Source organism: Lithobates pipiens, unplaced genomic scaffold (assembly GCF_037356315.1).
Source record: "Lithobates pipiens isolate NorthernLeopardFrog02 unplaced genomic scaffold, aLitPip1_a1.2 Scaffold_54, whole genome shotgun sequence".
In the NCBI taxonomy this organism is placed as follows: domain Eukaryota; kingdom Metazoa; phylum Chordata; class Amphibia; order Anura; family Ranidae; genus Lithobates; species Lithobates pipiens.
This window is the reverse complement of record NW_027507876.1, coordinates 2,977,120-3,000,146: the sequence shown is the minus strand read 5'-3', so window position 1 is coordinate 3,000,146 and position 23,027 is coordinate 2,977,120. Positions and strand designations below refer to the sequence as shown.

The 23,027-nt window shown below is 41.2% G+C and overlaps 1 protein-coding gene across 6 annotated transcripts in view; it reads right to left on the bottom strand.

Annotated features, from left to right (window-relative positions):
* CADM3 (cell adhesion molecule 3) overlaps positions 1–23,027 on the bottom strand; it is a 613,828-nt gene that overhangs the window by 251,369 nt on the left and 339,432 nt on the right. For 4 of the 6 annotated variants that reach the window (XM_077467383.1, XM_077467378.1, XM_077467381.1 and 1 more), the window contains one exon: positions 9,312–9,365. The exons of the other annotated variants lie outside the window; for them this stretch is intronic. In XM_077467383.1, the coding sequence (XP_077323509.1) occupies positions 9,312–9,365 (54 nt within the window). The remainder of the gene's footprint in view (positions 1–9,311; positions 9,366–23,027) is intronic. 6 annotated transcript variants of the gene reach the window in all.

Genomic DNA, 23,027 nt, shown 5'->3' with positions numbered 1-23,027 from the left:
CTCTCAAGTTCCTGGCATGGGGCTGCAGGGTAATCACCATGCAAAATATGTCAATAATTCATTACCCTGCCGGTTGGAAACCAGATATATATTCATGTTTAGCTGCATGCAATAAAAAAACTATCATCAAAATACGGTCTATTAAATATTGGGTACAATTAAATAGAACGGAAAACTGCAAATTATTTCACGTGAAGAACGCAGCCAATGTTTGGATGTTTGGAAATATGTAATGGCATGGTGCAAGAGAGTAATGCATTAACCTAGAACATGTCTTGCCGAAAGGGCAAAGACACAAACTACTGGAAGGAAATCTTGCCGCGAAAACCCTAGCACTGTTTATGTTTCGAATGAAATGACTTGTAGCTTACACATGCACAAAGCTGTAGGGGGTGAGCGTAGACTGCTGGAGTTGAAGGGGACTGAAGTAAACTTGCTACATTGACATGCATGGGCATATAAGTTCATATTAAAGAGAAACCTCCCCCTTTATAATGTCCCCCCCCCCCCCCTTTTACTTTGTCTGTTGGGCTGTCCACTAAAAACATACTGGTGTGTAAACCGCTTCTCCATCTCAGGACTGTGGGTCCCACACCGCCACCTTCTCATCTGTGCACCGGATGTCTCTTCCTAGTTCTATGGAATAAGTATTTGAGACTTCTGGTCACCCACTCTCAGCCTGAGCTCCCAAATACGTTTGCCTACATAAAAGGCACCACAGCGGCAAAGCATTAAATATACTATGCCTGTGGTCCCGCAATTTGCTGAAAAGTAAGGTCACATGCATGGAATCCACACTGTCACTATCTCAAATTGCTTTGGGGTTACTTTTTTAAACTAGTGAATGTAATATAAATGTTTCTATATAGATATCGGCTTGTGTCGGGGTTAATACCCCTCCCAGTCACCGGGGGAGGCTTCCCCCTGGTTGGTTTGAGCTATTCTGGGGCAAGGGCGTTTGGGTAAGACTCTGTATATGTCATGTATTGTAAATTTGTCTCCCTCTCCACTTATTTGTTTGTTATTTATGGTCACTCTACATAGTTTTTATTGACCCAGTGTAATTTATGTATGTATTTCTAGATGTAGGTAATTCCTGAAGAAGCTGAGAAGCGAAACTAGTCGAAATACCTCACCTTCCCCATGAGTTCTTGATATGTTGTATTTTGCAATGTTTTTATATTGAAATAAATTGAACTATAATTCTTTTATATAATAGTTTTTTCCTATTTCCTATGTTGTTTACTTATTCAATGTGCACCGTAATAGTCCCCTTGTTCACATCTTCTTGACACTTCTGGCTGGAAATCAGAAGTCTCAAATACTTATTCATATACAATTGGGATGAGGGTACATATCGTAAGGTTATATCCTTGATTTATTATTTTGTGAGGCCATTTTCTATTTCTTCCTGGTTCTAGTGGCCAACCACTGATGACGTGCAGAGGGACATGTACAATGTGGTTGGGGTGGCCTTGTGCACGCACAGTGCCATGAAACATCCTGAAATGTGTGTTGGCATTCCAGGAGGCTTCAGGTGGGGGTGGAGGCGGGGACAAGTAAGAAAGCAGGAAGTGCAAATCTGGGTCCATCCAAAAAAAGTACTCAATCTAAAGAAATTTAAATAATGTTCGATTGTGTAATAGAGGGAAGGAAATGATAGCAAGTCAGAAAAAATGGTGAACGTCCTCTATAAGGAGGTAAAGGGTATGGAAGTGTTACAGTGTAGTGTAGTGGGTGTATTATACTATAGGTCTACTTTAAAGAACAACTCCATGAAAACAGTTTTATTCCCCCATGCAGTGGGGCTCTGCCCATTCTACATGGGTTAACAGTTCATTTTGTCTAGGGGCACAAGGGAAATGAGTTCTTTGACCCTTTGGAAAACAGCGCTCCCCTACTTCCAGTGGTAGACTGTTCCTGCCTTCTTCACAACCAGAGGCGTTCTATGGACGTGATGACATCAGGAACAGATCATTTAGCATGTGCGGGGGGTGAAGGCGTGGCAGGGACTGGTCTTCTGTTCCGTGGATTAAGTATTTCTCCTCTCTGCAATCCCCTAGATGAAAATGTGTGGGCACAGTTCCACTGCATGGGGAAATAAATATCTTTCCCAGAGTTCTTCTTTAAGAAGGAAATCCTTTAACACAGTGGATTGCAAATAGTGAGGTGTTGCGTGTGGGTGTTCTAGTCTCATTGTGGAAGACAGGCCTTGAAATCAGAGCTGTATCTTCTACAAGGCAACCTAGGCAGGAATCTAGGGTCTGGTGGATGTCTATGGGGCCCAGCTACAACCCTATTGCCTGGGGTAAACCAGGGGTATAGCATAGGTGGCCAAAGCTGGTGGTCTGACCTAAAGTGGATGTACACCCTCACATATACCCAGTGAAGTTAACAGCCTCAGATGATACACAGAGATGAAACAAATCTCCCTACATAAGTTTCTACATGTAAATCTGCTATATTCAGCCTTATATATCCTTTAGAAAGTGCTCATTGTGTTACAGATTTTCTTTTCCTGTTCAGAACTGAGTGTGAAGTCTGGGCATACAGCCAAGACAGCTGATTGGAGGAAAGGCACACACCCTTACTCCACATTGTCAAAGGAAAGAAGGAATGTGCAGAGCTCTGCTGTGAGAAGGCAAGCTGTCTGCTAATCTATTTATAGCAACCTCCCACAACAAAATTTCAGGCTGCTTTTATCCCCTCTGTCGGAGAACTTGTCAGAAGTTATCAGGCTGATAACAGAGTTACGGAGCAGGAAAAAGCCATGGTAGAGAGATAAGAAAACATTATAGACGGGCAAGCGGCCCCTTTCAAGGAGGTAACACCCCTCGATTCCCCACACAGCTCGATCCCATTAGGGGTGTTGGGATTGAGCGATCCCCTCCTTCAGGTACTGGCGAAGGCTATAGTAAGGGCAAGATGAGCACATAGGACCCTGTATGCTTTTGATATTTTGCACCTGTTGCGTATAATGTATTCCACCGGAAGTTTAAAGGCTTGTTTACGCTGTGCCTTTGTTGCAATACTCTTGCTTATACCTTCATAAAAATCTATTGAAAGTGAAGAAAACACTACAGATATATGGGCCAAGCTCAAATTTCATGAATTGGGTTTACATCCACTTTAATGTCCTATACACATGATCAGAAATTCTGCCAGCAAAAGTCGGATGTGAGCTTTTGGTCAGAAATTCCGACCGTGTGTATGCTCCATTGGACTTTTGCTGCCAGAATTCCAGCCAGCAAAAAGATTGAGAGCAGGAAGAATGGTCCTTACACTTGTGGTCATTGGGAAGAATTACCTCCTTACAGATAGCTAAAAAGATCAATGGTGTCAGTGGGAACTTATCTGAGAGGCAGATATTGTCCATTGCTGAAGGAACCCCAAGCAACCTTTGGAGGAACCCTAGGGTTCCACGGAACCCTGGTTGAGAATCACTGGGCTATAGTATGGGCAAAGTAGAAAAACCAGCCCTGGTTAAAAATCAGGCCCGTACTCCCTGGTTCAGTTCTGCTCCTGCTGGAAAATGAATTCCTAATCTTCTGTGCAGGCTAGTCAATGGCTTCACATAGCTTACAAAGCAGGAGAATCGCATCTCATTGCCTATTAATGAGAAGGAGATTTCAGGGTGTGCTCCTCTGGAGATTCAGAGAGCAAAACAGCTCAGCCCGTTCGAGTACAACAAGCAGCAGTGTGTATGGTCATGTCAGCATGGAATGGAGAGAGGAAGAGAACACCAGGAAAGGATGTAGGTGCATTCTATGTGACTGGGATATCTATGCATTAATTGTAACGGTATGCCACAGTGGATGAGCTGCATGCATAATATCAACCTGTGCTTTGAAGACACCTAGTGATCTGTATATATTAAGCTATTTCCATTTTTTTTTTTTTGTGTTCGTCGGTCCTATTACCATCCAAATAATGCTTTTCAGTGTAAGAGAGGCACTGTGGTTTGAAGTAATAGAGTTTACAGAATAAAACATGCATGTATACTCACATAAACCCATCAGTGCCAATATATTTAGCACTTTATTTAAAATTATCATTGCAGTTAAAGTTAATGTTGAACTCCAGATTAGTTAATTGAGGCCATAACATCATCATTTTTTTTAATGAAACTTCTTAGCCCAAAAAAAAAAAAAAAAGAAAAAGAAAGAAACTTCTTAGCCCATGACATCATCGCTAATATGGAGAACGTGCATCTCTGGCTAGGCACCCAGACTGGTGGCTACATCCCTTATGTGCACAGTGTGGCACTGTTACAAAAAAACTACTATTACAGTGATAAATAAAATTTTAAAAAATACTGCGCTATCACAGTGAACCCTACTAGCAGCAGCTCAACTTTGTGAGATATACACAGAAAACTGAAATAAAATAAAGGAAAAAGCTGCACTGAAATTATATATATATATATATATATATATATATATATATATATATATATATATATATACACACAATTATATATATAAATCACCTAATACCCATACATGAAAAATGTGTATTAATATGTGACAAAAAAAATCAATACAGACGACGTCAATTATAGACGAAACGTGTGTTGGAAGGTTGACGCACTGATGTCATAGTGACCTGTTTGTGAGCGGGTGTATGCTAGCTGGCCGGCGAAAAGTTTTTATGGATGCCTGTTCTTACAGATTACGTGTAAGTGCAATTTTAATTGTTTAATACATTTAAGTATATGGATTCACACTATGGTTGGCCTCTTTCCATCCCCATGAGCCCATGATTGATGTGTGCTTCATACGCCTGCTGTGTTTCCTGGTTTATCATTGGTATTTGGCCACGGAGAGGTGACACCGCTGGGTTGATATCTGGATGGTCATTCGTCATATTATCATTCAACACAGAGGAACCCTTGAAATAGTTCTCTGGTCTTGGGAAACCCCTGCTAAAAATGAGAAATCTACAATTCATGATACATTAGTGTGATGGTCAGTGGGAAGAATGGTCCTTATACTTGTGGTCATTGGGAAAAATTACCTCCTTATGGATAGATAAAAAGATCAATGGTGTCGGTGGGAACTTATCCGAGAGGCAGAAATGGCCCAATGCTGAAGGAAGCCTGGTTGAGAATCGGTGCTATAGAGGGATATGCTTTGTTCCCAATTCACGTCTGAGGTTTACAACCACTTTAAAGCGGACTCCACCTCCCACCCCCCAGGAAGATTCCGCCTCTCCACCCCTCCTTTGTGGGAATATGGCATTTTTTTTCTTCTTTGGTTTATGTTTTTTTATTTTATTAAAAGTATGCCCTGCCTCTCAATGCACATCACATATATTTCGTTGAAGAACAAAAGGAGGGGGCTGGCCTATCGGTGCATCATCAAGAGGCCCGCCCACTGAGCCCGAAAGAGCCGGCAGGCATCTTGAAGGCATTAGCGAGAACATGGCGGCACAGGATGGAGCTGTGGATGGGCATGTGAACGGGTGAACACTGGATGGGCGAGTATCTGAAATGTGCATATATCACCATCAAGTAAGCAGGGCATAAAATAAATAAAAAATGAGGTCTGCCCGTGTTCCTCATGTAAACCCTCTATCCTTCTATGCATTAAGGTGAAAAACTTTTTTTTAGTGTGGCAGCACTCCCGTTTTACTTACCTGGACACTGTCATTCTCCGTCCGGGAGACACCAATTGTAGCTGGTGTCTCGTGTCCCGATTGGATAGATTGATAGCAGCGGAGCCATTGGCTTCCGCTGCCATCAATAAAATCCAATGATGCGGCAACGAATCCTGCATTTTGTGTGAATAGACACAAATGCGGGACTCGAGAGCTCGCCTGCGTGGGTGTCCACCAAGTGCTTCTCCGATGTGGAAAATCGATGCGGGGGGGGGAGCCACCAGCGCCACCGTGGGAACCCGGAAGAGGAGGTTCAGGGACACTCTGTGCAAAACAAACTGCACAGTGGAGGTAAATATGACATGTTTGTTAATTTAAAAAAAAAACAAAATCTGGGTTTACAACCCCTTTAAGTTTGGAACAGACTTTTATAATGCTGATTAAAAATGTCTGCTTTAAAGATAAATTTTTTTTTACTTTAAATGCTGCACAAACAACTTTCAATCCAACTCGTTAGAGAACAAGCGCCTGCATTTGCGGAGTCTTTCCACTGAAAATCAAGATTTCAAATACAGCGAACCTTGATGGGCTGGATCAGTCACTTGAAGTTTGGACCTTCCATGCAATGGCTACAGCAAGTTGGCGGGCTCGGGAATGCAATCTTATTATCAGAGACCCAACACATATAAGAAGGCAGCTGATTTAACCTCTGCCATCTTCCTGTAAATTAATTAACACCATTAGGCTGACTGACCCTTTAATACCACAACACAAAGGAAAAATAGTGTGTAGTAGATATGAGCCAATTCCTCTGCTCATCTCTAGTGTGCAATAACCAGATGCCAATCCAGTACACATTCATCTCCGTCAGCTGAAAGATCAATACTGTTCTAAAATCAGACATCCAATTGGCTATTGATGTAGGTTTTCATTTACATATTTGAATACGCATAATTTACGCCTGCCTAAGAATAGAATTTGATAAAATACCTGATGTTCAGGCACTTGGAGGTACTGCTGTGTGCTACCCGAATGGATTTGGTGCTTACATAGCAAAGCTTTTTTGACCATACTTCTAATGGGGACCACAGGATCTGCACTCCCGTTACCCATCTTCAGCTAAAATCTTCTGTTGGCTTAAGTTACTCAGCCAGTCCAGGCTCTAGATCAGTGATGGCGAACCTTGGCACCCCAGATGTTTTGGAACTACATTTCCCATGATGCTCATGCACTCTGCAGTGTAGTTGAGCATCATGGGAAATGTAGTTCCAAAACATCTGGAGTGCCAAGGTTTGCCATCACTGCTCTAGATCAATCTCAACTTTAATGTTGGGATCCACCCATATGCCTGGACCAGCAGCGGGCTCTGCCTCTCAGCAGACCACTGGGAGACTGAGCCAGCTGCTCCCTCCCCCTCCACAGCCCAGTGCTCCAGTGAGTGCTGGAGGGGCAGAGCAGAGAGCTGGTAATGGATAGTCACTGGCTCTCTTAAGAATGAGAACTGAGCAATCAGCGGTGTTTGATTGCTCAGATCTCGGTCTTAAAGGTGTTGGGGGACAGATGTAGCATTAGACCAATGCTGCAATCACCTAGAAGAGTATAATTCTTTTTTTTTTGTTTGTTTTGTTTTTTTTATTCCCAATTCTCTTTTAATGATGCCATTTTTATCATCTATTTTTATTAGATTTGATGTCATAGTTGTATGACTTAACTTAAATTTATAAAGTAGTGATGTCAAAACTCACAATAAATAAAATGTATAACTGACAATGTCATCAATTCTGCGTCAAATGTCAGTGACGATAAAGCATATTTAGATGATCAGGTGACATTAACATGTGACTGCTGTCTAAATAGATGTTTTTCTTTTCATTCCCTTCCAAATGAGAACTTGTTAAATGGAATATTAAAGGTCATGTCAGAGCTCCACGTTCTCTACAGAAGCACAAGGATGTCTTGGAACTCTTCTGTGAACTCTTTCAGCTTATTTATTGTGGACGAGAGATTATTCTCATTTTGTGTTCACAACAAATTTAAACAACATCATGACAATTGTTTTCCTTCTAGAAGCATGTAGCCATTTGGGAAATCTGTCAGGAAAGCTCAGTTTTAAAGAAGACCTATGATCTAAACAGTATGAAAGTTAAAAAAAAGCATCAATGAAGAAAGATGCATGCTATGTATTAGGGAAGTCACAAGCATCTACTCAATCATATACAAACAAACCCAAGGATAAACCGAGGAAAAAAAACAAGCTTTACTTACCACCAGCCCTACTCAATCATATATCCCAGCATGCCTGATTTTGGTAGTATAGCTCCCGGGCTTTCCAAATAATATATGGGACATAAAACTCCACCTTGGATTTGCTCAAATTCCACCGCCAAACTAACCATATTTGGACATGCAACGTGCAGTGCCAACAATTTCAGCAGAAGTGTTGAGTAGTACGGGCTACTACTTATCTTGACTAAGGTCATGGAAATACACAGTATGGCCATAAGCATGTCAACACCCCTCCAAATAATTAAGTTCAAGTGTTTCCAGTGAAGGGTATTGTAAATGCGAATGCATACACAACACTTTAGACCCGCCTTGCTCATCCAGGGTTCTGTGGAATCCAAGGACTCCTCCGAAGTTTGCTAGGAGGTCCTTCAGCAATGAGCAATTTCTGCCTTTTAACTAAGTAATCAATGATCCTTTTAGTTATTTGTAAGGGGTTTTTTTTCTTCCTATTGACCATCACACCAATGTATCCTGAGTTGTAAATATATAAACTATTAGCAGGGTTCCCTGGGTCCCTTTTACAAGGGTTCTCCCATGATTAATAGGTTGATAAAGACTGTTTTAAAAAAAAAAATGTGCATTTCCAACCTTGTGGCAAAGTTTGATAAAGGTCCCTTTCTGTTCGGGCATAACTGTGCCCCGTGCACAAATCAAGCTCCAAAAAGACAGGGACTGAAACGTTTTGTATTAAGGAACTTGACTGGACGGCACAAATCCTAACCTCAACCCTAATATGTTTTATGTGCAAGCCAAAGCTTGTCCAGCAAACATTGTTTTGGTTAAATGGGCACCCCACCATCACATTCTAAACTCTTGTAGAAAGCCTTCCCTGATGGATAGAGGATGGTATAGCTCCATAACAATGTCTATGGTTTGGGAATGGAATGGTCCACAGCTCATATAGGTATGATGTTCAGGTGTTTACAAACACTTGGCCAGTGAATCATTGATGGCTTTGCCTAAATATGCGCCTACAGAATGGTGCTAGAATAGACTAGGCACTAAGGCTGCAACCACACCAGCAGATGCAAATTGTAGGGGCAGGAATCGGCCTTAATTTCCAGTTTGAATGTAGCTTTAGGAAGTATCATGGGTGGATCAAGAGTAGATTAAATGTTGTGCTTGACTTGTATATCCACATTATGGCTACATCCACTGTATTTAGAAAGCTGATCCCCACAACCAGTAGAATATAGAGCTCTAAACAAAAGAAGACCAAGCAATAAACAGGCAAAAAAAGAAAAAGCCAAAGCTATGGCAGCCACATTAAAACAAAATAAACAAAATCAGGCTTAAAAAAACATCAGGCCATAAATTTCTGAAGCAAGGTTGCCCAAATGAACATTTTCGTATTAACGCAAGAGCAAAAACCGGCTGAGTTTTGGCTGATGCTAGCAAACGGCAATCAGAAAATATGAGAAATATACCTTCTGGAGTAATATCTATAGTTATCGTTTTACGTACTGGCATTTCCAAATTATCTGCAACACAAACAGAAGAATATCTCAGAGATTACAGTCACAGCAGATGGACATGAAAGATTTCTGGAACCTACAGGAAATCGATGTGGAAATATTTTAATCCTATAATGAATCCCCATGTTTACGGCAACAGCAAACTCAATTTGCAGCCACTGTTGTTCCCGTAATGAGCTGAGCTAAGAATCCTGTCTAAGGCGCTATTCTCTTAAAGGAATACTCTATAAGTCCTCTTTTTTTAAAGCCTAATTAGAGTCTCACATGTTTATTACATTCCTGTCCTGCTATATGTTTTGACTGCAATACTTTTCCTTCCAGTGGAAATGTTTTTTTTTTTTTGCCTTCCCATTTCAGAGTTCTATGCTGGCAGAGATAGGCAAGGCCCTTAACGAGACTTGTACTGCAGAGGAAGAGAGGCGTGTGTCTGACCAGGGCGCTGTGTGATAACTGAGGGCACTGGGCAGTGTGATCAAACTCTGCACAATGTATTGGGCACCAATCTTAAAGCACCCTGCACAACTGCTGTAACTGTAAAGTGGAGGTGGGAGGACTGTGGAAATAGAGACTGCTAGTACAATCACTGTCTGACTGCATTGTTCTCAGACCTCACCTGGGCTTTAACCCTTTCGCTAAAGCCATTTTTGCATTTTTTTTTTGCACAAGTGAAGAACAAAAATTAATTAATTTTAGGCCTGAATATTAGTTAAAACCTTCCAAACATCAAATATTTTCTAAAAAGCAGAGACACTGGAAAATAAAATGTTGGTAGTTTAAAGGTTTTATGTCATATGATATTAGTACAACAGTTTTTCAAGTGCAAATATTCTGAACAAATTCCTTAATGTTAAGTGCAAATAAACACTACATATTTTATATTTATATATTTTATTTTAAATATTACTGTATATTTGATATACTGTATAAAATAAAATTGTAATTATGACATTATAAATATATCAGAATATAATATATTGTATATAAATAATATATATATATATATATATATATATATATATATATATATATATATATATATATATATAATTTATATAAAATATTTACAATATATTATATTCTGATATATTTATAATGTCATAATTAATTATAATTTTATTTTTATATATTCAGATTTAGAGTACTTGATTAATCCCAAGGGAAATTATTAAAATTTTAATTTTAATTAAAATGAAATAAAAATTAAAATATAAAAGATCAGGTTGCACCAAGTAAATAGATACCCAACATGTCAAACAGTTGGGTATCCCCAAAAGGTATATCCCAAAAGGGGAAGTTCTGCTTTTCTGCCTCCTCCCCCCACCCCCCTTCTCTACCACTTTTGGTAACATTTTTTTATTTTTTGGGGGGAGCGAGTTTTGACAGGTACCTGTTCCCAATTTCAGCCCCCCTTGCTGGCAGCCTTCTGGGACGCATCACAGGTCCCAGAAGCCTGTGGGACCATTCACGAAACGCAGCATGGTTCATGCATGCGCAGTTGTTAAGCAGGCTGTGCAGCCACAAAGAGTCACAGTCAGCTTCCCTTAGTAAACATGTCTTCACCGGGGACAAAAGGAATGGTGAACTGGCCCAGGTGAGGACAGCGCTAGGTCCTAGGACAGGTAAGTGTCCTTTTATTAAAATAGAGACCCTAGGGCAAACATAGCGCTAGAAAATATATGAAAATTAATAAAAAGTGTGAATTAAACAATATACAGCTGCTAGCACAAAGTCTAATACAAAAAACTTCAAACAGGTTTGGTATACAAAGTAAATGCAGTGCTAATGAACTTAGTGAACAATTAAACAAGTGATATAAAAACTAAACAAAATACCATAGAAGAAAAATAAAGTGAGAAAAGAAAGAAAACTAAGCAGAGTCCCACTGGAATTAAGGTCCATATATTAAACAATGAACACCGATCGAAATAAGAGTGATAGTTTACAGTGAACAAATTCGTGAAGAAATCCTTCATATACGTGCTTCCAGCTCCACACCCAGGTGAGAAAATAATCTGCTTACCAGAATTCCGTGATCACTAATCCGTGATCTCACCAAACATAGGGAATGATTAGGTCTCCCCAAGAACCTTAAAAGGCTGCCTGGAACTGTAGCTGGTGCCAATGGTACTCAAAAATATAAAAAGAAAGGCTCCCATAGCATAATACCGTATAAAATGGATTTAATGAAGAAAATAGATTTGCACTTACAGGGTAAAAGCTATTTGAAAGCAATACAGCATTTGTTAGTGGAACCTCAACATCTCCATAGTCCGTGATGATTTGGGGAGCCATGTCACCTGCCGGTGTTGGTCTGCTGTGTTTTTTGAAGTCCAACATCAACACAGCCCTCTACCAGAAAATTCTAGAGCACTTCATGCTTCCCTCTGCTGACCAGCTTTATGGAGATGCTGATTTTATTTTCCAGCAGGACTTGGCACCTGCCCACACTGCCAAAAGTACCAATACCCGGTTTAATGTTCATGGTATCACTGTCCTTGATTGGCAAGCAAATTCGCCTGACATAAACGCCATAGAGAATTTGTGGGGTATTGTCAAGAGAAAGATGAGAGACACCAGACCCAACAATGATGACAAGCTGAAGGCCACTATCACAGCAACCTGAGCTTCCATAACACCTCAGCAGTGCCACCAGTTTATCGCCTCCATGCCACGCCGCACTGATGCAGTAATTCATGCAAAAGGAGCACCGACCAAATACTGAGTGCATACTACACTGTACATACTTTTCAGTGAGCCAACGTGTCTATATTAATCCTTTTTTTATTGGTCTCATGTAATATACAAATTATACAAATTTTCTGAGATACTGAATTTTGGGTTTTCAGAGTTTCACTTTTTATATTAAATCACTGAAATAAATTAACTTTATGATGATATTCAAATTTTTGTGATACACATGTATGCGTTCTCCTAAAAAAAAAAATCTGTTCTAGTGGTAAAGCAGTTACACCAGGTGCTATTTTACACAGAAGCAGGGCACAATTTCCTGTCAGATTTCTGAGCTCTCCTGTTCTGTCAGCTGGAGGAGATTATTTCTCTGCATCTTAATATTCTGACAGGGAAGAGGTTAATCTTATGTACTATTAGTCCCTTGGATACGGAGTGGATTATTACTTCTCCGAAAAGCTACAACTTTTAACACATCCAACTTCAAGAAAGAACAGACACAAAATGGCCGCCACAAACCCAGTCATGAAGCAGCTGACAAAAAGCTGCTGAATAATCAGAGGTGTGATGTCAAGTAAGACAGGCACTATTCTGTCCTGGCCAACTTTATTAATGGCACAAAGACGTGAACATCACTCACTGACAATTTTCACATTTCAGAGAAAATAAAGCTGCCATCTGACTGAAGAGGTGCAGTAGGCTTTCAAGAGGGCATGCTGACCACCTTCGGTTCAAAAGCAATGTACCATAATTTAAAAAACACAGTTAGTAGTCACAAAAATCCAATAAGGCTGATTTTACAAATACTGTATATATGAGCTCCTGTAATTTGAGTGTTTTTACAGCACTACAACCCACCTTCAACCCAGGGCACCACTGCACCCTATTGTGCCTTTAAGAGTCACTGTTCTGGGTTGGCAGCCTGTTTACATTACCAGACTGCATTTCTGCAATGTGTGTGCATTAATGTGCCATACTGGACCACACTAGAGATAAAATAAGTTCATGTTGCATATGAAGATTTTGTATAATCATATGCAGCCAATCTGGGGATCAGATTCGGTTCACATGTTTTCTCAGACACTTTCTTGCTCCTGTGTTGTTTACAGAGCACAATAGCTGAAACATAAGGGGTAGGCTTAACTGGTATGGACAGTGGTAACCATGCACGAGACAGGGACATCATGCAACAGTCAATGCAGGTTTGTCCTGCACTTTTATTCAGCAAGGCATCAAGCACAGGTTTAATGCAGAAGGGCTTTTTTAGCAACAAAACTAAACATTCGCTCATCTGCTAACTAAGGGTGCTCAGTAATGGGTTCCCCACAACAAACTAGCAGTCCTTGTACTGTTTTAGTGTTCTGTCAGCACTCAGCCTTTTCACCCAGCAGCAGGCTCCCACTGAGGAAAGAAAGCCCTGAGCATCAGTCAGTTGAAAATCATAAAGGTCTGTGGAGAGCTGAGACTAATAGTTAAGTCTGGCTATTTGGTAAGATGTAGAACTAGGCTTCTAAGATGTTGGCAGTGGTGGCATTGAAAGGGTTAACTGCTCGCTTATTCTAGGGGAGAGTAAAACACTTTTATTTACCCAATCTTTCACTACCCTGGCAAATGCCACTCCCCTATGCTCTGATGATGCACTGTCCCTCTGTCATTACATCAAAGGACTATGGGCCATGCATGAGTCTTGAAGACGTCAGAACTTTAGACCACTAGAGCATAGGGCAGAATGTGCCTATCAATGCAGAGGATAAGGTAAAGACATCTCCTTTCTAGGCCCTTTTGAATAGGCTTCCAACATCCACTAGGCCAAATTTACATGATTGGATCCTTTAGGCACACAAGCTTTGGTGCTAAAAACACAGACTCACATTGAGCCATAAAGAAGATTCACAGAAGGGAATCCTGCACGGATAATCCCAAGCTCCTAGGTGTCCTAAGGACTTTGTGGCCTGCTTTGATGCTGATTATGAAGCTACCTCCTCTGAACATGACAAAACACGCATTGACCCAAGTCAACTTAGCCGAAAAATACAATTCTGAAAACTGTATTCTTCTCTGTCCAATTGAAATGTCTGACTATGGGCTTTACTCAGTCTGACAGATGCCAAAGTTAGGCCATTAGGGATGTGCTGGAGCTATCAGGTGATGCGGTCTAAGGAGAATGCCTTCAGGCAATGATGTCAGGACCATTCACTGGAAATGTGTGAAACCTATACTTAGAATAGCAAAGGAAGCAGATGCAGCATGCATAAAGATCTATCCTGAACTTGGCTTGTGAATGTACAGTCCTTACACATTGCTCTTCTATGGTAAGTGATGTGCAATGGCATCTACCCCTATCCTTCCCTCCTATACTAGCATAATTGTGTCTCATCAAATTTTCTGTATGAAAGGAAACCCAAAGCGGTAGTTTCTTCAGGTAAGAAATTTGGAGAAGCAGGATGGAAATATTTTCTCAAACTAAAAATTGTAACTATGAATGTGGTTTTTGTTCTGGAAAAAAAAATACACAAAAAGACCCCCGGCATCAGATTGGTCTGCATGGTTGTCACCCCAGAAGGAAGCCTCTTCTAAGATGATGCACAAGAAAGCCCGCAGTTTGCTGAAGACAAGCAGACTAAGGACATTGATTACTGGAACCATGTCCTGTGGTCTGATAAGACCAAGATAAACTTATTTGGTTCAGATGGTGTCAAGTGTGTTTGGCGGCAACCAGGTGAGGAGTACAAAGACAAGTGTGTCTTGCCTACAGTCAAGCATGGTGGTGGGAGTGTCATGGTCTGGGGCAGCATGAGTGCTGGCACTGGGGAGCTACAGTTCATTGAGGGAACCATGAATGCTAACATGAATAGTGACATACTGAAGCAGAGACTAGGCCGCAGGGCAGTATTCCAACATGATAACGACCCCAAACACACCTCCAAGATGACCACTGCCTTGCTAAAGAACCTGAAGTTAAAGTTAATGGACTGGCCAAGCATGTATCCAGATCTAAACCCTATTGAGCATCTGTGGGGCATCCACAAATGGAAGGTGGAGGAGCATAAGGTCTCTAACATCCACCAGCTCTGTGATGTCATCATGGAGGAGTGGAAGAGGACTCCACTGGCAACCTGTGAAGCTCTGGTGAACTCCATGCCTAAGAGGGTTAAGGCAGTGCTGGAAAATAATGGTGGGCACAAAAAATATTGACACTTTGGGCCCAATGGGACATGTTGACTTAGGGATGTACTCACTTTTGTTGCAGTGGTTTAGACATTAATGGCTGTGTGTTGAGTTATTTTGAGGGGACGGCAAATTTACACTATTATACAAGCTGTACACTCACTACTACATTGTAGAAAAGTGTAATTTCTTCAGTGTTGTCACATGAAAAGATAGAATAAAATATTTACAAAAATGTGAGAGGGCTACTCACTTGTGTGAGATACTGTATATATATATATATATATATATATATATATATATATATATATATATATATATATATATATATATATATATATACATACATATAATATTATTATATATTATTATTTTTTTTCTGTTTGTGCTCCTGTTTGAGATTCCCCCTCTGCCTGCTATAACTGTTGTCACCATGACAGGAAGCAATGGGAGATCCCACCAAGAGTAGTGGATAGCAGCAAAAAACAGATAGCAGTGCCATCTTCTCAAATTGCACACAAATTTTAATAGTCAAAAATATTTGTTAAGAAAAATGTTCCCTGTGACAAGTGCACTTTAAAATAAAAGTGCTTTGCTCCCAAACCATGCCCTTTTAAAATAATATTATCTCCCTCTTTTCAGATTTATACCACATCCGTTTTCATGGTTTTTATAGAGAATTAAGGCAGAGAAGGGAACAAATTGAGCAGAGCTTGTGTACAAGACCCACAGCAGGTATGAAAACACATAATGCAGTAACCAGAGGTTCTCGGGGTTTATTAAGCCCTGCAACATTGGCAGTCTCAGACAGAGTGACAGATTTGTTGGTAAAATAATTCAATATAGTGGTCTGTACAATTCGCCCGGCCTGATTGTGTAAGTGCTTATGAACTGTACTGTTCCCCAGGAGAAGACTCCTGCCATGAAAAATTATTTATAGGACTTTCTTGTCTTTGCCCACAATCTAGAGCGCCTTCGTTTACAGCAAGAGCTCCTGGTATCCACCATTTACTCTTCTTGGTCAAGCACGGATTTCGCAATTATTGGATCAACCGGATAACTAGAAAATTATACAAGTCTTCAATCATATAAAAGAGAACATTTTGCTTCTTGGGCCGACTAAAAAAATCTGAATAACACAATGACCACAAAATTGTAAGTTGTTACCCAAACTAGCCAATCAGAATCCATGTTTTATTTATCCTGGTAATAAAATGTGAAACTTGCTAGCAAGTGGATACCCTGCTGGAAAAGAGCGGAGTATAAAATCATAGACCCTGTAAATTTATAAACAGTTTTCAATGTATTTTTAAGCTTGGATTAAAAAATTAAATGTATTGAACTTTTGAGTTGAATACACATTGCACATACTTGATTAGATTTGTTTTTAAACCAAAGTTTAGTGTCACCATATATTTAAAGTCATAGTCCATTTTTTTTGCAAAATGTAATAAAAGCACCCATAAAAAAATATGCATTACATGTTTACATCAAAGTCTGCAGAGCACTTCAACAGCCATGAGTGCAATGCGGGTACAATGCACAGGTTCCTGCATTTTTGCACCGTAGTACCAGGTCCATACAGAGGTACGGATCTACCACTTTAGGGCTGAAGGATGTAAAGAAATTACAAGTTTTGCAATGTCACCCCACTTAGCTAGCGCAATCTATGAGTTCCTCTGTCGCGGAGGCAGAGCAGACTTATAACCTTCTCATTCACAATCACATGTTAATGGATAATGGGGCTTTGTAGATGGAGCAACGCACAGCCTCACTATATTCAAATATAAATAGGATGTTCCAGGGAAAGAAGCCCCACGATTCAGGTAGGTGGAGGGTGTTTGTGAATGGAGGGGTTGGGCAATGTGATCAATGTTTCAACCCTAAATATGGATGTAACATGAAACATGGTCAGAAAAGTGAACTAATGCCGCGTACACATGATCGGACTTTCAGGCGGACCAGAGTCCGTCTAACAATTCAATTGTGTGTGGGCTCCAGAAGACTTTTTCTTCCCAAAAGTTCAGCGGACCTAGAAATAAGACTGGCTTCAAATTTGTCCGCTGGATTCGGCTTTTAGCGGACAATCCGTTCGTCTGTGTGCTAGTCCGATGGACTAAAACCGACGCTAGGGCAGCTATTGGCTACTGGCTATGAACTTCCTTATTCTACGTCATCACGTTCGAATCAACTTCATCAACTTCCCCATCATGTGATATGCATTGTTTTGGGCTATATATTCAATGTTTGTCCAAGAGATAGCCAGATATGAGTAAGCACTGCTTCCAGTGCGAAACGCATCAAAATTTTTGTACCCTTTTCCTTTGCTGTGGAATATTTGATGTGATGTGACCCACGACTTTCAATAAAAACACAGGGTTTTAAGTCTTTTTCCGGTGTGTGGCTATCCAGAGTTTTGTCCTGCCTACCTGCCCATCACGTTCAAATCCGTCAGACTTTTGGAGTGATCGCGTGTGGCTAAGTCCTTTCATTTGAAAGTCCAGCAGACCTCAGCTGCAAAGTCCGTCAGATTCTCCGCCGGACCAAGTCCGTCGAAAAGTCCGGTTGTGTGTACGCGACGTTAGTCTTTAAGGAATGATCCTTCCTGTATGCAGTAGTAGGGTATAACTGAAAATGCTATGGAGAGAACTTTGGCAGCTAGTGCCTCATGCAGAAGTATAAAGACTGATGAGGATTAGCCCAATAGAGGACAACTTTGAAGAGATCATCCTCATTGAAAACAGATGAGGACAACTTGTATTCCCCCTGAATGTCACTATATCCATGGCTAATTTTGGGGATGGGGCCATCATCGATACATTGAAAGCCCATTTTGGCAACCATATCAACTTAAAAGTGGCCTCAAAGTAGAACTTTGGCCTTTCAAAAAAGAAAGAGAAAAATAATTATATATACTCTGTTAAAAAAATAAAATAAAATAATTAAAAATATTTTTTTATTATTATTATAAAGAGACAGACCCTTAACAGTATAGGTGGAGGAGGAGTCACTACTCATTCACTAGGATGTACAAACTTCAGTTTGATCTATTGAACTCTGTAAACCATGGTCTTTTTACAACCAAGGAGCTAGTGAAAACATGCAAACTGGAACCTAAGGTTGTCAGGCAATTCTTCTACTACTGACAAATCGCCAGTGTCAGGATCACAAATGAGGCTACCTGTTTCCCTATGCAATTGCTCCCTCGTTAGCTGAGGCCGCAAGATGACATTAGCATCATTAGTGATCAAGGTTCAGTAGCATTGAAGAGGAAAATTCCACAGAGGTAAGCAGAAGGCACAGAAGACCAGTGATTTGTAGCCCATCAGCGTAAAGCATCGCCACTGCCTGGATATAGGAATACAAAATATTCCAATGCTAGACTTTACCTGCCAAATAACATATTTTATTTTTTTAGTCCAGAACAGAAAAAAGAAAGATACAGTTACATGCAAAACCACTATAAGCTAACTATATGCCTAATGTATGATTTTATCCTCATTATAGAAGCCCGCAATTTTATGAGGATTATGGCCCCTAAGGGCAAGAGTCCTACAGGATCAGCCTAGTCTATGGTGCCCTGGGACTATGGTATAGGCCTACATTGCTGTTGCAACTACGTGACAGGTGTCTGGCAACTGAATTTCCAGCCTTAACCACAGAATCTGCCCTGTTTCTTTAATGTCTAATGCCCATAACTCTGTGCACCTCAAGATCATCTGTCTTCCTGTCTCTCTCTCATGAGTACTGATAGGGACAGAAGTAGGTCAAGCTACCGGTGCTCTGACATTCGCAGGAGGCTGCTGGGGCCTCATTAGTTGCATTTAGCACACACATCACTCCCTGCTCCTTTCCCGACAGGAGACCTGCAGCTTTAATTGTGCTGGATAGGCCTCCCTCTAATTAGAGCAGTCCTAATTACAGCCACCTCGTTAACACTGGCGAAGCTCCTGTTAAGGACGCTGGAAAGGGCACCAATATATTTTTTCTTTCTTTCTATGGCTGCTGGGCATTTTAACCACTCTGATGCCGCAGGAGCAGCTGGGCTGGAGCTGTGCATGCTGCGTGACATTGAAATGACATTGTCTCCGATCATCTGACGCCACCACGTAGTTCATTTCAAGCCGGATGCGTATAAATAAAAACGCCTCGACGTACAACATAAACCTCATTTGCCCAAGGTTACCAATGACACAATTACTCAATCCATCTGTGGTAAATCAGAGTATCACGGGAGCATTTTAGTTGTGTAAGTGAAATTTAATTGTATTGCCCTCTAGCTGTGATAAATAATAAATAAAACAACAGTTTAAATTGATGGTACGCACCGCAAGAATATGGACATTTTCCAAACTGTATATGTGACTTTTGAGCTCTTTTCGGAGACTTTGAACTGTTTCACTTAGATTCCCTGCAGGGTTTGCAAACCACTAGCCATTTCTCCCATAGGCAAGATTTCAATAGCATTGGCACTTGTATGCTGACCCTTGGACGATTTAAAAGGTTAAATGGTTTTTAGATATGTATATAGTTTCATAGTTAGTTAGGTCAAATAAAGACACCAGTCCATCCTGAGTGAGTGTCTACAATTGTCCCTATCCCTGTACATTACACACTCACATTGGTCCCTACCCTCAAGGGGCCCACAATCCAAGGCCCCCATTCATATACTAGGACCAATTTTGGACAGAATCCAATTACCCTACCTGCATGTCTTTGGATTGTGGGAGGAAACCAGAGTACCCGGAGGAAACCCACGCAGGTACAGGGAGAACATGCAAACTCCAGGCAGGTGGTGTTGTGGTTGGGATTCGAACCAGTGACCCTTCTTACTGCTAGGTGAGAGTGCTAACCACTACACCACTGTGCTGCCCTGTGGGGGTGGTCAACTGAAAGCCCAGCTCTGGGTAAAAAAATATGTTTTCCCATGCAATGGGGCTGTGCCTGCACTGCATGGGTCAACTGCTCATTGTTGTCTAAGGGATTGAAGATACATACCTAATCCTCTGATCCTCCCTGCACAAGACTTGTCCCTGTGTCTCCTGGCCCCCCACAATGTAACGGTCTTGAGCGGTGGACTGCTCCTGATGTCATCATGCCCATAGACCTACTCTGGACGTGGGGATGTCAGGAACAGTCCACAGCTGGATTGTGGGGCATTGCCAAGCTGTGGTTTGCAGAATTGGGTTAGCATAAGCTTTCTCTTGATCCGCTAAAAAAATTGAGCAGTTGACTCGTGGGAAAACTTTAATTTTTTTTGCCCAAAGTTGGGCTTTAACCGCTTGCTGACCGCCCCACACACGTCGGCAAAATGACACAGGCAGGCAGGCAAAAGGCGTACAGGTACGTCCCTTTAAGCAAATATAAAAGCATGCACGCAGGTCCCTGGAACTTGTGGTGTGGAGAGGTAGAACAGGGAGATGCCTATGTAAACAAGGCATTCCCCATTCTGCCTTGTGTCATGACAGAGATCTACTGCCCCCCGTCATCGGGAGCAATGATCGCTGTCATGTCCTAGGTTTCCCACCCCCCCACAGTTTGAGCACTTCCCTAGTACACACTTAACCCCTTGATCGCCTCCTAGTGTTTAACCCCTTCCCTGCCAGTGTCATTTACACAGTAATCAGTGCATTTTTATAGCACTGATCGCTGTATAAATGACAATGGTCCCAAAATAGTGTCAAAAGTGTCCGATGTGTCCGCCATAATGTTGTCGTCACAATACAATCCCAGATCGCCACCATTATTAATAAAAAAAAAAAATGTGTAATAAAAACACCATAAAACTATCCCCTACTTTGTAGGCGCTATAACTTTTGCGCAAACCAATTAATATACACTTATTGTGATTTATTTTACCAAAAAAATGTAGAAAAATACATATTGGCCTAAACCAAGGATTTTTCTTTTTTAGATATATATTTTTGGGGGATATTTATTATAGCAAAAACGTAAAAAAAAAAATGTAATTGACGCTTTTTTTGTTTTAGAGCAAAAAAAAAAAAACGTAGAGGTGTTGAAATACCACCAAAATAAAACTCTATTTTTGGGAAAATTTTGTATGACGTTGTACGTCAAGTTTGGGTACAACGTCGGACAACCGTGCGATTGTCAGTTAAAGTGACGCAGTGCCGAATCGCAAAAAGTGCTCTGGTCAGGAAGGGGGTCAAATCTTCCAGGGCTGGAGTGGTTAAAGTGTAAATACAGCAAAAGTAAAAAAAAAATGCTATATATAAAATTGCAGTTTGTCACTCCCAGCTTTTGCTTTTATGAGTGCCTCCTGTTCTATCATTTTATTGTCTATTGATTCAGCCAGTAGCAACCAGTTTCCTTGTTTCTCCCATTTAACAGGCTAAGCTTTCCAGAAAAAGTGGCAGGTATAGGACACACCATATAACACTAACAAGGGTACAATCCTCAGCTTTTATTCATGTAGCTTAAAAGAAAAATGTGGCTGTAACTGTTTAGAAGTTCCTTCTCACGAGTGTTAGCCCTTGACAGGTAGCGAGGAGGTGATCACTGACTGTTTAATCCATAAAATAGCTGAACCACCATTTCACGACCTCGTGTGTTGTAGGGAACTTCTATACACTTAGATAAGTTATGGCTGGTGGGCCTCAACCCCACCATTTGAGACATGCAGCTTAATTGTTGAGGGCTTGCTCTGCAGCACGTGTGAGTGGCTGCTTGCCCTTTTTTAGGTAGGCAGTTGGGAATGGTGAAAGAGCTCAACCATCTGCATTAACCAGGCCTTGGCCACCTGTGTAATTGAGCCCGAAAGAATAAGCTTATTTTTGCACCCATAAAAGTTGCAACTCAGGTTGAACTGGATGGACTGGTGTCTTTATTCAACCTTACTATGTAACAAAGCCTGTCTGGAAAATTTCCATACTGTTAGTATTCCTCCATCTTGGCTTGTTGCCAGGATGCTCTGTACCACTCATCCCTAGCATCAAAGAAGCAAGTGTTCTCTCATACTCAAATATGCGCACGTGCCCCTGTCTCTCTCCCCTTAGCAATGCTGAGCTCAGCCAACAGGGGAGAGAGTGGATTTCACAAATGAGGCTTTTGAATGAGGGAATTGCTCCAATAGCTCAAACATTGGACCCGGTGCTCTCAACAATCAGCACTCGGTAAACAGATCTGGTCTGGCACACTCCCTCTCTTCCTATGTAAGATATGATGAAGGCCGTGGCTGTTACACAACAACGCCAGAATACATCTCCTTTAAGGAAGGCAAGGGTACACAGCCTTTTCTCTAAGACAGAGCTCTCTAAACCTTCTGAGCAAAGGCCATTTACTGTCCTTCAGGCTCAGGGGCCGGACTGGGGCCAGTTGAAGTAGAAAGTGTCCCATCATTGGCTTCAATGGGCGGAATAGTGCCCCATTGTTGGTATCATTGGAAGAAGAGTTTCTCATTGATGGTGTCAGTGAGGGGAATAGTGGCCCATCATTGCTGTCAGTTGGTGGAATAGTGCCCCAGGGGGCAGATAAAGGCAAGCAAAAAGCCACAACTGCCCCCGAGCCATAGTTTGGAGACCACTGCTCTATTATTTTATTAAGTTATTTTAAAATATTTCCAAGCCGTCACAAATCATTTTGATCTCCTGTCCCAGAGCACACAATTTGTGGGGAAACACGCCGGGCGGAGTCTGAGTGTGTCGTCATCACGCACCGGCAGGGTCGGCTGATACCGTGGCCGGATCGTTCTACCATTGTTGTGTGTTTTTATCTGCTTTTATGTAAGTGAAACTCCTTTTTTATTAAATTTGTTTTGTTTGTACTGCACTATGAGGCTTTTCCCTGTTTGCC